Source organism: Erinaceus europaeus, chromosome 20 (assembly GCF_950295315.1).
Source record: "Erinaceus europaeus chromosome 20, mEriEur2.1, whole genome shotgun sequence".
In the NCBI taxonomy this organism is placed as follows: Eukaryota; Metazoa; Chordata; class Mammalia; order Eulipotyphla; family Erinaceidae; genus Erinaceus; species Erinaceus europaeus.
Window position 1 is genome coordinate 21,236,062 of NC_080181.1, and position 15,643 is coordinate 21,251,704.

General features: G+C 40.7%; 1 protein-coding gene across 2 annotated transcripts in view; it reads left to right on the top strand.

Annotated features, from left to right (window-relative positions):
- Positions 1-15,643, top strand: part of ALG9 (ALG9 alpha-1,2-mannosyltransferase) — an 86,803-nt gene that overhangs the window by 21,308 nt on the left and 49,852 nt on the right. For both annotated transcript variants that reach the window (XM_060180079.1, XM_016195384.2), the window contains exons 9-11: positions 3,987-4,109; positions 8,780-8,934; positions 13,450-13,579. In XM_060180079.1, coding sequence (XP_060036062.1) covers positions 3,987-4,109; positions 8,780-8,934; positions 13,450-13,579 — 408 coding nt within the window. The remainder of the gene's footprint in view (positions 1-3,986; positions 4,110-8,779; positions 8,935-13,449; positions 13,580-15,643) is intronic.

A 15,643-nucleotide genomic window follows, 5' to 3' on the forward strand; every position in this document is an offset into this window, starting at 1 on the left:
AACATTTTTTTTTTTGAGGGTGAGGCTGAGAGAGATCAAAAGGGGGAGAGATACCTACAGTTCTGTTCTACTGCTTGTCAAGCTTTCCCCTTACAGGTGGGGACCAGGTGCTTAAATCCAGCTTCTTGTGAACAGTAACATATATGCTTTACCAGGTATGTCACAACCTAGCCCATGTCCTTCCCTTCCCATCCCTTCGTGTCCCTTCCCTTCCCTCCCTTTCCTTCTCTTTTCTTTTTTTTTTTTTTTGCCTCCAGAGTTATCACTGGGGCTTGGTGCCAGCACTTTGAATCCACTGTTCCTGGAAGCAATTTTTCACATTTTTCTAAATTGGATAGGCTAGAGAGAAATTGAGAGAGGGGGAGATAGAGAGGTGGAGAGACAGATAGACATCTGCATTCCTGCTTCACCACTTGTGAAGCCATCCCCCTGCAGGTGGGGAGTCAGGGACTTGAACTGAGATCCTTGCGCTTAGTAAGTACTATGTGCACTTAACCTGGTGTGGTACTGCCTGCATCCCCCTCCCTCTTCTTTTCATTTCTCATCTCCTTTCTCTTTCTTTCTATCTTCCTTTAATTCAGGTTTCCAGAATTTGTTAAAGGGAGAAAGGCAGGTCAAGGTTGCTAGCACTGCCTTCACACTGGTGGTCAGGAAAGGACTGTGTGAAAACAGAACTCTCTGGATACTGGACTCTCCTAGAAGACCCAATTTAGGAAATATGTCATAAATTAATACTTTGAAAAATAACATCATCCATTAGTTTTCTGTAACTGAAAAGATAGTTTAAAGACTGTAAGATATAAATGTGTCGGGGGTTGGGCGGTAGCACAGCGGGTTAAGCGCAAGTGGTGCGAAGCACAAGGACCAGCTTAAGGATCCCGGTTCGAGCCCCTGGCTCCCCACCTGCTGGGGATTCGCTTCACAGGCAGTGAAGCAGGTCTGCAGGTGTCTGTCTTTCTCTCCCCCTCTGTCTTCCCCTCCTCTCTCCATTTCTCTCTGTCCTACCCAACAATAACAAAAATAACTACAACAACAATAAAAAACAAGGGCAACAAAAGGGAAAATAAATAATAAAAAAAACATTAAAATAAAAAAGATATAACTGTGTCTGGTGAACTAGGCCTGGGACAGGACCTCTGTTCCTGAACAGCCCAAATCACTATAGGAAAAAGTGAGCTTTCCCGAAAGGTGATGTACAGCTGAACTTGAGTCTTTCCTTCACATACCCCATCTCCCTCATGCTTCTCTCCTAAATGTTTCTACCATTATGGGCTTGGTTTCTAATCTTATTTTGCTGTGCAAGCTGCAAAAATGTCAGGTTTTTCTGACTACTCCTCTGCCTTCTGATTACCCTTTTAAGCAATGCTGATTGCAGGAAATTGCTGCGGTGCAAGGCGGGTGTCACAACACAGTGATTAAAACCCGCATGTGTCATTCACTGCCTGATTGAAGTAATCACACAGAGGGGAAGAACAGATGAAAAACCTGCTAAATGTGCAGAGGGAGACTGTTTCTCATCTTTTGGGTTTAAGGATTTTGAGTTAAAGAATCAAAGTATGTGTGAGCAAGGCTTGTGTTTTTGGTCATTTTGTCTTGCTCTGAATCCTCAGCACTTCTGAGCAGAGTCTGGGTTTGTATCAAACACTGGGTCCCTTCCATACATGACTGTACAATAGTGCTTGGCTATGTTAAGGGAAAAGGTACTAGAGTTGAAGGTGAGAAGAAAATGGCAGAGGTTGGTAGTCTGCGGTAGTGCAGCAGGTTAAGTGCACGAGGTGCAAAGCACAAGGACTGGCTGAAGGATCCCAGTTCGAGCCCCGGCTCCCCACCTGCAGGGGAGTCACTTCATGGGCGGTGAAGCAGGTCTGCAGGTGTCTTTCTCACCCTCTCTCTGTCTTCCCCTCCTCTCTCCATTTCTCTCTGTCCTATCCAACAACAGTAACAATATCAATAACAACAATAACTACAACAATAAAACAACAAGGACAACAAAAGGAAATAAGTAAATAAATAACTATTTTAAAAAAGAAAATGGCAGAGGTTGTAAAAAAAAAAAAAGAAAAGAAAAAGAAAAAAATAGCAGAGGCCCAATTAGTTCAGACTAAGTTTCTCTTAATACTAGTATTACTATTGTTATTTAATTAAATTTCATTTAAATTATTACTTAAATTATCACTGGGGCTTGGTGCCAGCATTTTGAATCCATCACTCCCAATGGCCATTTTTTCCTTTCCTTTCCTTTCCTTTCCTTTTTTTTTTTAAGTATTAGGACAGAGAGAAATTGAAGGGAGGGGGAAATAGAAAGACCTACAGCACTGCTTCACTACTTGTAAAATTCCCCCTATAGGTCCGGGAGGTGGTACAGTGAACAAAGCATCGGACTCTTAAGCATGAGGTCCTCAGCAGCACATGTGCCAGAGTGATGTCTGGCTCTTTCTGTCTCCTTCTATGTTTCTCATAAATAAATAAATAAATATTCCCCCTATAGTTGAGGAGCGGGGGCTCAAACCCTGGTCTTTGTGCATAGTAACATATTCTTTTGGGTGCACGACCACCCAGCCCCTCATTTATTATCCTTTCCTTTAATCTGCAAAATGTTATTAATTAAACCCAAATGGTATTTTGATTGTTTTTTGCTGAACACGACTCTGTATTTCTAAGTATGTGGTATGTTTTTTCCAACATCACTAAGTAGTTAACTCAGTTCTGACACTATCTACCTAGAGTTAGCAGTACATCCCACAAGTTAAGGGCTCAGTTCTGTGAGACTACTGTGTACCCCTCCCTGGACCTCCCACACCAGTCACAAATTTAGGTTGTCACCTGTGCTTACATTGGAAGATCGTTTAGCCTTTGCGTCTGGTTTGATTCATTTGCTATAGTGGCTCCTAGGAGTCAGTGAAACAATTGCTTATGTTTACATGTTTATTATAAAGGATGAAGGTGAAGGGCCAGATGGAAGAGGAGGTGCATGAGGGGTGTGGGAAGGGGCAAGAAGCTTCCACGATCACTGAGTTCAACATCTGTGTGTGTATCAGCCCAGGAACTCTCCAACACCTTACCTCTTGGATTTTTATTTAGGCCTCTTTGTTTTGTTTTTTAAAAAATATTTATTTCCTTTTGTTGCTCTTGTTTTTTTTATTGTTGTTGTTATTGATGTCATTGTTGGATAGGACAGAGAGAAATGGAGAGTGGAGGGGAAGACAGAGAGGGGGAGAGAAAGGTAGACACCTGCAGACCTGCTTCACCGCCTGTGAAGCGACTCCCCTGCAGGTGGGGAGCCGGGGAACTGGAACCGGGATCCTCATGCCAGTCCTTGCGCTTTGCGCCACCTACTCTTGACCGGCTGCACTACTGCCCAGTTCCCTTGAGGCTTCTTTGCATAGGCATAGGCTGATGAAATTATTGACCATGGGAAATGAATTCTATTGTCAACCCCTTCCCCCTCCTTGATGAGGTGGGAAGAGGAACCAAGAGTGCCAACCCTCTAAGAACAAGATTGGTCCCCCTGGCAACCATCCTTAGTTTACCTAGGGATTTCCCAAAATTTGCCTCATTAATATAAGAAGGCATCTTAATATTTTTTAGCACTTAGGAATTTCCAAGAGTGTTAGGAATTCTGTGTCAGGTATAAGGACACAGACCAAATACATACTCATCACAAATCACAATACCACATCATTTAAAAAGCATGTGGTTGCCCTGAAATGGTATTAGTCCCACTTGGACTAGTTAGAGTGGTCAGTATAGAATACACAGCTAAATAGTTGAAACTTGATTTTTAAATTGTCACAGCCAATTCCGCCCTCTCCTTGTTATCTGTTCTTGTGCTCCCTGTATGTGACCGAGCATTGAAAGAGAGTGGGCTGTGAACTGACTTGAGGCATTGGATCATCATTACTTGGTCAAAGAACACTATGAGTCAAGCCCCATAAGAGGCAACAGAGGCATTGACTAATGATTTCTCATCTCTTTGTTTCCCTCAGGTACAGAACCCTGGTATTTCTATTTAATTAATGGATTTCTGAATTTCAATGTAGCTTTTGCTTTGGCTCTGCTGGTCTTGCCTCTGACTTCTCTTATGGAATACCTACTGCAGAGATTTCATGGTGAGTAGCATAAAAGATGGTAGATTGGGGGGTGGAGAACAAGTAACAGTGCATACCAAGAAGTGAAAAAAGAATCCACATATTCCATTCTCCATTTCTTCTGATTGGCTCACTGTGGCCTGGGAGGTGGCACAATGGAAATGATTGGCTCACTGACTTTTCACCTTTTTTGTATACAGATCCTGGCTCTGGATAGATGGATGAGCAATATTTATTTATTTATTTTAAAAAATATATTTAAAGATTTACTTTAACCACTTATTTATTTTTCTGAGCAAGAAACTGAGAGAGAACAGAATATTACTCAGTTCTAACATGTGATGGTTCTGGGGTTCAAATCTGGACCCCAAGGAGGGCAAGTCCTGTGCTCTAACTAGCAGAGTTACCTCCCTGGCCAATGAAGAGTCTTATACTTATCCCTGTGAGTGAGGAAGCCAGTGTCATATGCAGAGCTAGCAGGGAGACAAAATCATTAGTAAAATCTCAGGAGATAAATCCATTTGAGGTGTTTTTTTTTTTTTTTTTAAGAAGTGTGTAAGATGGTTAAGTTGCTTAAGATAATCAGTGCTAGAGGCAAACATTCTTTGGGAAATTGCTTCAGCCAAAAATTTGAAAACTAAACCCAGCAGGGATTTCCCCCAAATTTGACTTTGACTTGTCATTTATTTTGCTTGTTCTGAGTCTGTACTGCCCAGCAACTGTTTTCTCTAGTTGCCCTGTCTCTGATCATCTAGTGTTGTAGTTTCTTTTATGAACAGAAATTCATATGACTTTAGGAGAGAGATGAAATTTCAGATTTTTCAATCTGATTTGGTTGCCATATGACGCCTCCACCCCACCACCCTCCATTTTTCTTTTCTACTATTTATGGTTATTAAGAGTTCCCTCTGGCAGCCCAGGTAGCAGCACAGTGACTAAAGCAATAGATTTGAAGTCATGAGGTCCTAAGTTCAATCTCTGACACTGCATATATTAAAGTAATGTTCTGGTTTTCTCTCTCTGTGTGTGTGTGTGTCAGTCTTTTAAGAAAGAGCTTGCTTTGGTAGTGTATAAGACAATGAGTGCAGCCTTTAGAGTCAGCTTTGCTTCATTTTATCATAGCCATAATGCCATTATGGTGTTTTGTTTTGTAATCTGTGTTTATTTTGACAAGAGAGAGAGAGAGAAAGAAGCTCTGGCATATATGATGCCAGGCATCAAACCTGGAATTTCCTGTCTAAGTCCTATGCTCTGTTGCTCAGTTCTGACTTATGGCAGTGATTGAACCTGATTTTGGAGCCTCAATCTTTTTGCATAACCATTATGCTATTTCCCCATGTTCCTTCACTGCCTTTTTTTTTTTTTTTTTCCCCTCCAGGGTTATTGCTGGGCTCGGTGCCTGCACCATGAATCCACCGCTCCTGGAGGCCATTTTCCCCTTGTTGTTGTAGCCTCCTTGTGGTTATTATTATTGCCATTGTTGACGCTATTCGTTGTTGGATAGGACAGAGAGAAACGGAGAGAGGAGGGGAAGACAGAGAGGGGGAGAGAAAGATAGACACCTGCATACCTGCTTCACCGCCTGTGAAGCGACTCCCCTGCAGGTGGGGAGCCGGGGGCTCGAACCGGGATCCTTAGGCCGATACTTGTGCTTTGCGCCACATGCGCTTAACCTACTGCGCCACCGCCCGACCCCCCTTCACTGCCTTTTTAAGAGTATTTCTCCTCACCCCCCCCCCGAAGATTTCTTAAAGAAATCAAGTAACTTATTCTCTTCCATCTCCTTCTACTTCTCCTTCCCCTTCCTTCCTCCTCCTCCCCATCCTCCTCCTCCTCCCCCCTCCTCCTCCCCCTCCTCTCTCTCCCCTCCTCCTCCTCCTCCTTCTTCTTCCTTTTTCTTCCCTTCCTCCTTTTTCCCCTTTCTTTTTCACCTCTTCCTCCCTCTCACCCTTTTCCTCTTTGACATCCTCCTCCTCTGCCTCCTTGTCCTCTTCCTTTTCCCTGTCAGGTTTATTGCTGGGGCTCTGTGCTCATACAATTCCAATGTTCCTGGTGAACTCTTTTTTTTTTTTTTTCCTTTTATATAGAGGGTGAGAGCCAAAGAGGGAGGGAGAGCCAGAGAGAGAGAGAGAGAGAGAGAGAGATTGAGAAGGAGAAACACCACAGCACTGCTCCGCCACTTGTAAAGCCTTCCCAGTACAGTTAGACCTGGGTCCTTGTGCATGGATAAAGTGTGAGCTCTGTTTGGTGAGATGCCTCCCAGCCCTTTATTTCATCTTGCATAGTGTCCTACCTTTGGAGTCAACTCTTTGCTCCCTTGAAATGTTAACACATTCCTCCACTTATTTATATCTTAAGGATCACTTTTTTTTTTTTGAAAATTCACTTTTTTGTAATTATAAATATATTTGATGCTTGTGGAAAATTTGGAAATGCTTGTGATGTAGGTATAAAAATAGTACATTAAGTTGTTCTCTACAGTTTAAACCCAATTTTGATTTTAAAATGTGTGATATATACTCACATGACCGACCACTTAGTAGTAAAACAAATGCTTGTTTTTTCTTTATGCTTTTATGTGTGTTGAAAGGCATTCAAAATTTCAGCCCATATTTACAATATTCATTGTTAGGCTTTAAGATACAAAAGAGAAAAACAACTATTTACTTGTAAATGACAGATTTATTTTCTTACAATTAAGAAAATTCCAACTAAAATACTTTCTGTATTACAACCCAAAAATCTCATGATAAAATCTTAGGGTGGAAAGTTTTAAAAAGAAACTTATCATAGTTCAAGAATTTTGATTTCTCTCTGCAAAGACAGAGATAACTTGGAATGCTAAATTTGCTGTTGCTAAGGTGCCCCTCCAGGACTGTCCTGATTTTATCATCTGAACTTGCTCATTGTAGACACAGGACACCAGGGGGTGCTGTCTATCTACCCTTGCCAGTGGTTTCTGGGCTGCTCATTATCACTAATGTAAGCACAGCAGGAGATAGCCTTCACTGTGGGTTGCAGACTTATCACTCAGTGTTCATGTACCTAACCACAGGAACTTTCCAGCAGGTGCTTGGGTCTTAGTGTTCATTAAATTCTTTTAATTCTTTCACATGCTTTAAGTACATGTTTTAGTTCCAATTTGGGATTCAGGGTGGATGGGTATTGCAGGCTAGAATGAAAAAAAAAATGTAGTCAGTAAGTTTCCTTTAAAAGTATTTTAAATTGGGGAGATAACATAGTAGATAGGTTTTTTTTTTTTTTTTAAAAGCTTTTTATGCCTGAGGCCCCAGGGTCCCAGGTTCAATCCCCGGACTCTTATTTTAATTCAGAGCCTAGCTGGTTAAAAATAATAACAATAATAAAGTGTCTTGAAATCTGCTTTGAAATATACTTTCTGTCATTATTGGCTTGATGAAAACCAGCAGTAGGCTAAGAGTTCAACCTTTTTCCTTTGCTATGACTTATAGCTATTTGACCAAACCAACTGATGTTTAAGAAAGAAGATTAGCATACTGGACAACATAGAAACTAAAAACCAAAACATTAGTTTTTGTTATGCTTTTGGTTACTGTCCAGATTCTATAGACACAATGGCAGGACTCATTAGAGAGAAGTTTTTTTTCCTACTTGTATTCAGTGTAGAAGTTATTAAACTCTCTTATCCATTCACCTGACTTTTGTTTTTGTGTTAGCCATATCCAGTATAGGGCTCCTGTGATATCTGAAAGCAGAATACTACTATTTGGTGTGATTTTTTAAAAAATATTTATTTATTTATTTATTTATTTATTTCCCCCTTTGTTGCCCTTGATGTTTTTCTTTATTGCTGTAGTTATTGTTGTTGTTCTCTTTGTTAGATAGGACAGAGAGAAATGGAGAGAGGAGGGGAAGACAGAGAGCAGAAGAGAAAGACAGACACCTGCAGACCTGCTTCACCACCTGTGAAGCAACTCCCCTACAGGTGGGGGGCCAGGGGCTTGAACTGGGATCCTTAAGCCAGCCCTTGTTCTTTGCGCCATGTGCGCTTAACCTGCTGTGCTACCACCTGACTCCCTATTTGGTATGATTTACTGCTTTATTTTCTGGGGTCTGGCAAGACTACCACTAATCTATATAAAAAATTCTTTTGAGTATTCATAGACTCAAAAAATAACCTACCAAATCACACCAAATAAGAGTGTTCTCCTTTAGTATAGAGAGGAAAGCCTGTACTAGACCTCTCTGGATGTTAAATCTCTTGAGGGGAGAGCTAAGGAATATTTACCTCTTTATACTTGGCTCTTTTTTAATGTACAGGAGAAAGTGTGAATTTTAGAACACTTCATTTCCTCAAAAATGTTACTATAAGACTTAAAACATTTTGTGGGTGCCTTTGTCTACACTGAGCAAATCCACATGGCAAAAGCTGGACTGACATCAAGATACACCTTAGCAACACCAACTGCTCTACCAGAGCACAAAAGTCAGGTGAGTGGGTAATTGAACTTAATAATTTCTCTATTGGATGGGGGCAGGGAGACTCTTCTAATGAGTCTTGCCACTGTGACTTAACAGTTCTGAGACTAGCCAAAAGCATAACATAAACTCACTTCTTGATCTCCCACATTTGAGGTCAAGAAGATATTGAAACTAAATATGTTGTTTTATTCCAACATAGTGAAATGTGAATTTTTTTCTGTGTCTTGCAGTTCAGAATTTAGGCCACCCATTTTGGCTTACTCTGGCTCCAATGTATATTTGGTTTTTTATTTTCTTCACCCAGCCTCACAAAGAGGAGAGGTTTCTTTTCCCTGTATATCCACTTATATGTCTCTGTGGTGCTGTGGCTCTTTCTGCACTTCAGGTGAGTTTTAGGGAAATGTATTATCTGCTTAATCTGTTTAACTTTTTTTTTTTTAATTATTTATTAACATGAGAAAGAAGGAGAATCAGAGCAACATTCTGGTATTCATAATGCCAAGGATAAAACTCAAGATTTCCTGCACAAATTGGTCACTGTACCACCTCCCAGGCCTCTGTTCACTTTTTAAATTGCTCACAGACCTTACATGAAAACGACAGAATGCTTTCACTTAAGATAATTTAACCATACATTCAACCTGCTTCAGGCCATATTATTAAAGCTTTTATGAACTGATTGATTACCTCTTAATCATGCTCATATTTCTAGTTACATATTTGCAGTGTTAATTTGTTTGTTGGTTTGCCTCTGTTGGCAGTAAGAAACCAGCTGCTATTTAAAAAGAAAGCTTGTATCATTGTGTGGCCCTCTTACAGAATAGAGGCACCACAGCAGAACTAGTAGGACGTCTACTCTTTAGGTCTAAGAGCAGAATAAAACTTATCCAAGTAATTGGGATAACTAACATTAGGCAATTGCTTGTATGGGACACTGTATAAAACCTATCCAAGTCAGTTCCCTGTTAGAGCTGATCTTGAATAGCTACGTATTTATGGCATAAGAAACTTCTGTACAGACACTTTTCTTGACCTCTATAAATATTTGCCATTGGCAGAATTAAAGTTAAGGATTTTTTTTCTTTTTTTAAAAAAATATTTATTTATTTATTCCCTTTTGTTGCCCTTGTTTTATTTTTGTAGTTACTATTGTTGTTGTTGTTGATGTCATCGTTGTTGGATAGGACAGAGAGAAATGGAGAGAGGAAGGGAAGACAGAGAGGGGGAGAGAAAGACACCTGCAGACCTGCTGCATCACTTGTGAAGTGACTCCTCTGCAGGTGGGGAGCCGGGGGCTTGAACTGGGATCCTTACACTGGTCCTTATGTTTTGTGCCACCTGTGCTTAACCCGCTGCGCTACCGCCTGACTCCTTTTTTTTTTTCCTTAACAGATCTGAAGATATAATTTATAAGCCATACAGTTTACTCATTTAAAATATGCAATTAAATTGCTTTTAGAATATTCACATATACCTGTCGTCACCACCATGGTCAATTTTAAAATGTTTTCAGTCTCCCCAAAAACCCCTTTAGTTGTTGTCATCCCTTCTCCCATATGTTATCAGTCATAAACAGCTGTCTACTCTGGACATTACCTATTAATGGAATCATAAAATGTGTGATTTTTTTGTGACTAGCTTCTCTCATCTAACATAAGACTTTTTTTTGAGATATCATAAGGCTTTTAAGGGTCATTTATGTTCAGATTATAGTTTTAAAAAATAATTTAAATTATATTAACAGTTGAACATTGAGATTTTTTTTTACACTGAGATAATTTAGAAAGCAGTAAAAGAAAATTTAATCTGAGAGTCAACAATAGCAACAATAATAACAAGAAGGGCAACACAATGGGAAAAAATAGCCTCCAGGAGCAGTGGATTCCTAGTGCAGGCACTGAGCCCCAGCAATAACCCTGGAGGCAAGAACAAAAAACAAAAACAAAGAAACTTTAATCCTACTACTCTAACAAAAATTCCCACCAGTACTTTTGTTTATCACATATCATGCCTTATTATGGTTGCAATCTAAGTGTGCCTATAACTTTATGTCCCTTTTAATAATACATTATAGCATTCTCTATGTTGCTCTATCTATATTCATAATTTTAACAGCAGTATAAAGTTCTGAATGTAGTGTATATAATGCAGCTATGCAACATATAACATTGAATTAGATATAATTCATGTTATAATTTAGGTTGATTTCTTATTTCAATATTACAAGTAATGCTAGTATAAATTATTTTACATGTTTCGATTATCTACTGTTTTTTTTTTTTTGTCACCAGGCTCATCGATGGGGTTCTGTGCTGGCACTACAAATCCACCACTCCCGGCGGCCTTTTTTTGCCTTTTTTTCTTCTTCTTTTTTATTGGATAAGACACAGAGACATTGAGAGAGGAAGGGAAGTGGAGGGGGAGAAAGATGCCTGAAGACCTGCTTCACTGCTCATGAAGCGTCCCCCCCCCCCCAAGGTGGGGAGTGTGTGTGTGGGGGGTGTTGAACCCGGTTCCTTGAACTCTTCCAAGCATGCCACTGCCTAGCACCCTTTAGTTTCTTAATTTCTTTCCTTTTAAAAAACAGTTTCACAGTTAAATGTTTATTTCTGCAAGTATAAATAGACTAAAGGTACATTATGACATTCCCATCATGTGAAAGCAGTGACTGTGAACTAGAACCTACAATTAAGAAATGCAGGTGCGGGAGCCGGGCGGTAGCGCAGCGGGTTAAGCGCACGTGGCACAAAGTGCAAGGACCCGCACAAGGACGGGCACAAGGATCCGGGTTTGAGCCCCTGGCTCCCCACCTGCAGGGGAGTCACTTCAGAAGCGGTGAAGCAGGTCTGTAGGTGTCTCTCTCTTCCTTTCCGCTCTCCATTTCTCTCTGTCCTATCCAATAACAACGACGTCAATAACTACAGCAATAAAACAAGGGCAACAAAAGGGAATAAATAAATTTTTTTAAAAAGTTAAAAAAATTCTTAAAAAAAAAAACAGAAAAAAAAAAAAGAATTGGTGCCGGGCAGTGGCGCAGCAGGTTAAGCGCACATAGTGCGAAGCACAAGGACTGGCTTCGATCCCCTAGCTCCCCACTTACAGGGGGCTTGCTTCGCAAGCGGTGAAGCAGGTCTGTAGGGGTCTTTCTCTGCCCCTCTCTGTCTTCCTCTCCTCTCTCAGTTTCTCTCTGTCCTATCGATCAACAACAATCGGGGGGAAAAGATGGCCACCAGGAGCAGTGGATTCGTGGTGCAGGCAAAGAATGGAAACAAGTAAAACAAGTGGACAGAAAACCAAGGCTTAAAATGATTCCCCAAGTATAAGAGGAGTTCAAGCCTTTTTAGTAGTAATTATTATATTTCGCAAAATAACTTTCCAGAAGTAGTATAGGAGAAAATGGTAGAAAGAAAGAAATCTAATGGGAAGATACTCAGGCGGCCGGGCGGTGGCGCACGAGGTTGCACATCGCACAAGTGCAAGGACTCGCTCGGAGACTCGCTGGGGAATTTAGGCTCCGGTCGCTTCACAAGCAGTGAAGCACATCTGCAAGTGTCTGTCTTTCCCTCTCTCTATCTTCCCCTCCTCTCTCAACTTGTCTCTGTCTTATCAAAAAAAATCAAAAGAATGACCACAAGAGCAGTGGATTCGTAGTGCTGGCACCGAGCCTCCAGCAATAACCCTGGAGGCAAAAAAAAAAAGATACTTAAAGATAGCAGAAACATGTGTATGCATTATAATACTCATTTAATTTGTAGTTTAGCAGGTAATTGATAGCATTTTCCTAATGTTGTATGAGAATTCTTTTTTCTTCTTGCTTGTTTAGGAACCATTTTTGTTCCTACTGACATTTTTCTCCCCTTGCTATCACTGGGGCTTCACTACTTCAGACTGACTTTTCCAAATAGACAGACAGACATAGATAGAGAGATACCACAGTGCTGAAGCTTCCTTCAGTGCAGTAAGGGCCAAGCTTGAATCTGGGTTGTGCCCATGACAAAGGAAGCATACTATCCAATAGAGCTGTCTTGCTGTGCCTATACTGAAAATTCTTTATATATATATATTTTTCCCTTTTGTTCCCCTTGTTATTTAACATTGTTGTGGTTATTGATGTCGTTGTTGTTGGATAGGATAAAGAGAAATGGAGAGAGGAGGGGAAGACGGGGAGAGAAAGAGAGACACCGGCAGACCTGCTTCACCACCTGTGAAGCAACTCCCCGGCAGGTGGGGAGCTGGAGGCTCAAACTATACTGAAAATTCTAAGGAAAAGTTATTGGTAAGATACATAAAGGTTGATTCTCATATCAAATCAAAATGAAATACTTCCTATATCAATACTACAAAAATCATTTTTATTTATACATTTTAAAATTATTAATGAATTTAAACACTAGGGAAATATTGGGACTGGGTGGTGGAGCACCAGCTTAAGTGCACATAGTATGAAGCTCAAGGACCAGCACAAGGTTCCTGATTCGAGCTTCTTGCTCCCCACCCACAGGAGAGACACTTGATGATTGGTGAAGCAGGTCTTCAGGTGTCTTATCTTTCTCCCTTTCGACCTCCACCTCCTCTCTATCTCCCCTCTTCTCTCCTATCAATAAAATAGGAAAAAATGGCCACCAGGAGTAGTGGATTCGTGATGCCAGCACCAAGCCCTAGCGATAACTCTGAAAGCAAAAAAAAAAAAAAAGAGAGAGAGAGAGAGAAATATCCAAGTAGTTTTCCTAAGTACAGTTTGCTTTAACCTTAGAATTTGAGTGAGTACCTTACTAAGTGTTTGCAAATGCTCACGCCGTTGGTAGAATTTCTTTGCTCCGGTATTACTGTGATATGCTGTGATTATGTCTATCCTTTAAAGTATATCTTTGTTTTTCAGTAACGATTTCTTTACTTCTAGAAATGTTACCACTTTGTGTTTCAACGATACCGCCTGGAACATTACACCGTGACATCGAATTGGATGGCTTTAGGAACAGTCTTCCTGTTTGGGCTCTTATCCTTTTCTCGGTCTGTGGCACTGTTTAGAGGTAGATGCACTGAGAATATCATATGCTGTAGCCATCAGACACTTCACTCTGGGCTTTATTTTATGTGTAATTGCTTAATATAGTTCAACTGAATAGAAGAACTGGTGGATTAACATCTTTATTTTCAGACTGAGAAGACTGAGAATTCCTTTTATGTAATTAAATAGTTTTTTTTTTCTTCTTTCTTTCTCTCTCTCTCTGTTTCTCTTTAACAAGACAGAGAAATTGAAAAAGATTAGAGAAAATAGGGAGAGAAAATGAGAGACATCTGTAGCACTGCTTCACTGCCAGTGAACCTTCCCTCCTGTGGGTAGGGACTGGGCACTTGAACCCAGTTCCTTGTGCATTATAACATGCATACTCAACCAGGTGCACTATTGCCTGGTCCCTCTTTTTTCTTTTCTTTTTTTATTTTATTTTATTTACTTATTCATGAGAAAGATAGGAGGAGAGAGAAAGAACCAGATATCACTCTGGTACATGTGCTGCCGGGGATTGAACTCACGACCTCATGCTTGAGAGTCCAACATTTTATCCACTGTGCCACCTCCGGGACCACCTGGTCCCTCTTTTTTCTACTCCTATTGATTATTATTTTTTTTATTTCTGGGGCTTGGTGCCTGCACTATAAATCCACTGCTTCTGGAGGCCATTTTTCCTTTTTTAAAAAAATTATTATTATTGGATAGGATAGAAATTGAGAAAGGTAGGGGGAGATAGAGTGAGGGAAAGAAAGACACCTGCAGACTTGCTTCACCACTTGTGAAGCAACCTCCCTGCAGGTGGGGAGCCAGGGGCTCGAACCAGGATCCTTGCGCAACTCCTTGCACTTCCTACTATATGTGCTTAACCTGGTGTGCCTCCCCCCAGCCCCATTTTATTGATTATTTTTTTCCCTTTGTAAAACAAATTAGTCGTAGTAGTATTACCAGGGTACTATTCAATTCTAGCTTTTTCTTTTTTAATTAAAATTTTCAGTACGGGATTTATAGTACAGTTGTAGACACATGGATGTAATTTCCTGTCTCCTCTTGATAGGTGTCTGTAGAGCAATCTCACCCCCCAACTTAGGACCCCCAAGATTGCTCAACCACCACCCCACCCCCCATTCTCTTTTCCTTCCTCCCCAGAGTCCTGTGCTGTGGTATAGTATACCAACCCCAGAACAAGTTTTACTTTGTGTTTTCCCAGTCTGTCAACACTGGCTTATGGTAGTGTTAGGGACTGAACCCTGGAGCATAGAACCTCCAGCATGAAGTCGTTTGCATAACAATTAAGCTGTCTTCCCAGCCCTTACATTTTCCTTTTTAACTTTATTTAATCTGATAAAACAGAGAGGGAGAGGGAAAGAAAAGGAGAGAAAGATAGACACCTACAGCTATACTTTATCACTTGTGAAGATTTCCCCCTGCAGATGGGGACCAGGGACTTGAACCTGGGTCCTTGTGCATGGTAATACGTACGCTCAACCAGATGTGCCATCACCTGGTACCTTACATCTCCTTCTTACAAATGTTTATTTATTTCCTTTTAATTTAAAGAACTATTTTATTGCTATGTATATGAGAGATCAGTGTTCCACTCTGTTATTTATGGTGCCAGGGATCAAACCCAGGACCTCATAATGCAATGCATATGTTCTTCCTGCTGAGTCAACTTCCAATACCCACCCCCCCATACACACACACACACACACACACACACCTTCTTTCCTTTCAAAGGGAGAATTTAAAGAAGTCCAGTTCAGGATGCTAGTTTGGTGCTCAATTACTATGATTATATTATTGTTTGTAATCATTATTTGTATCCAGAATATTAAAAGATTGAGTCTGGAGAGGTGGTTCAGCAGGTAGAGAGCATAACTTGCACATGTGAAGCCCTGTGTACCATGTATGACAGAGCGGTGCTCTCTCTCTTTCTCAAAGAGAATGCATTAAAAGAAGTGCAGGGGGCTGGGTGGTAATGCAACAGGTTAAGGTTTAAATGTACATGCCAGGGAGTTGGGCTGTAGTGCAGCGGGTTAAGCGCAGGTGGCGCAAAGCACAAGGACTGGCATAAGGATCC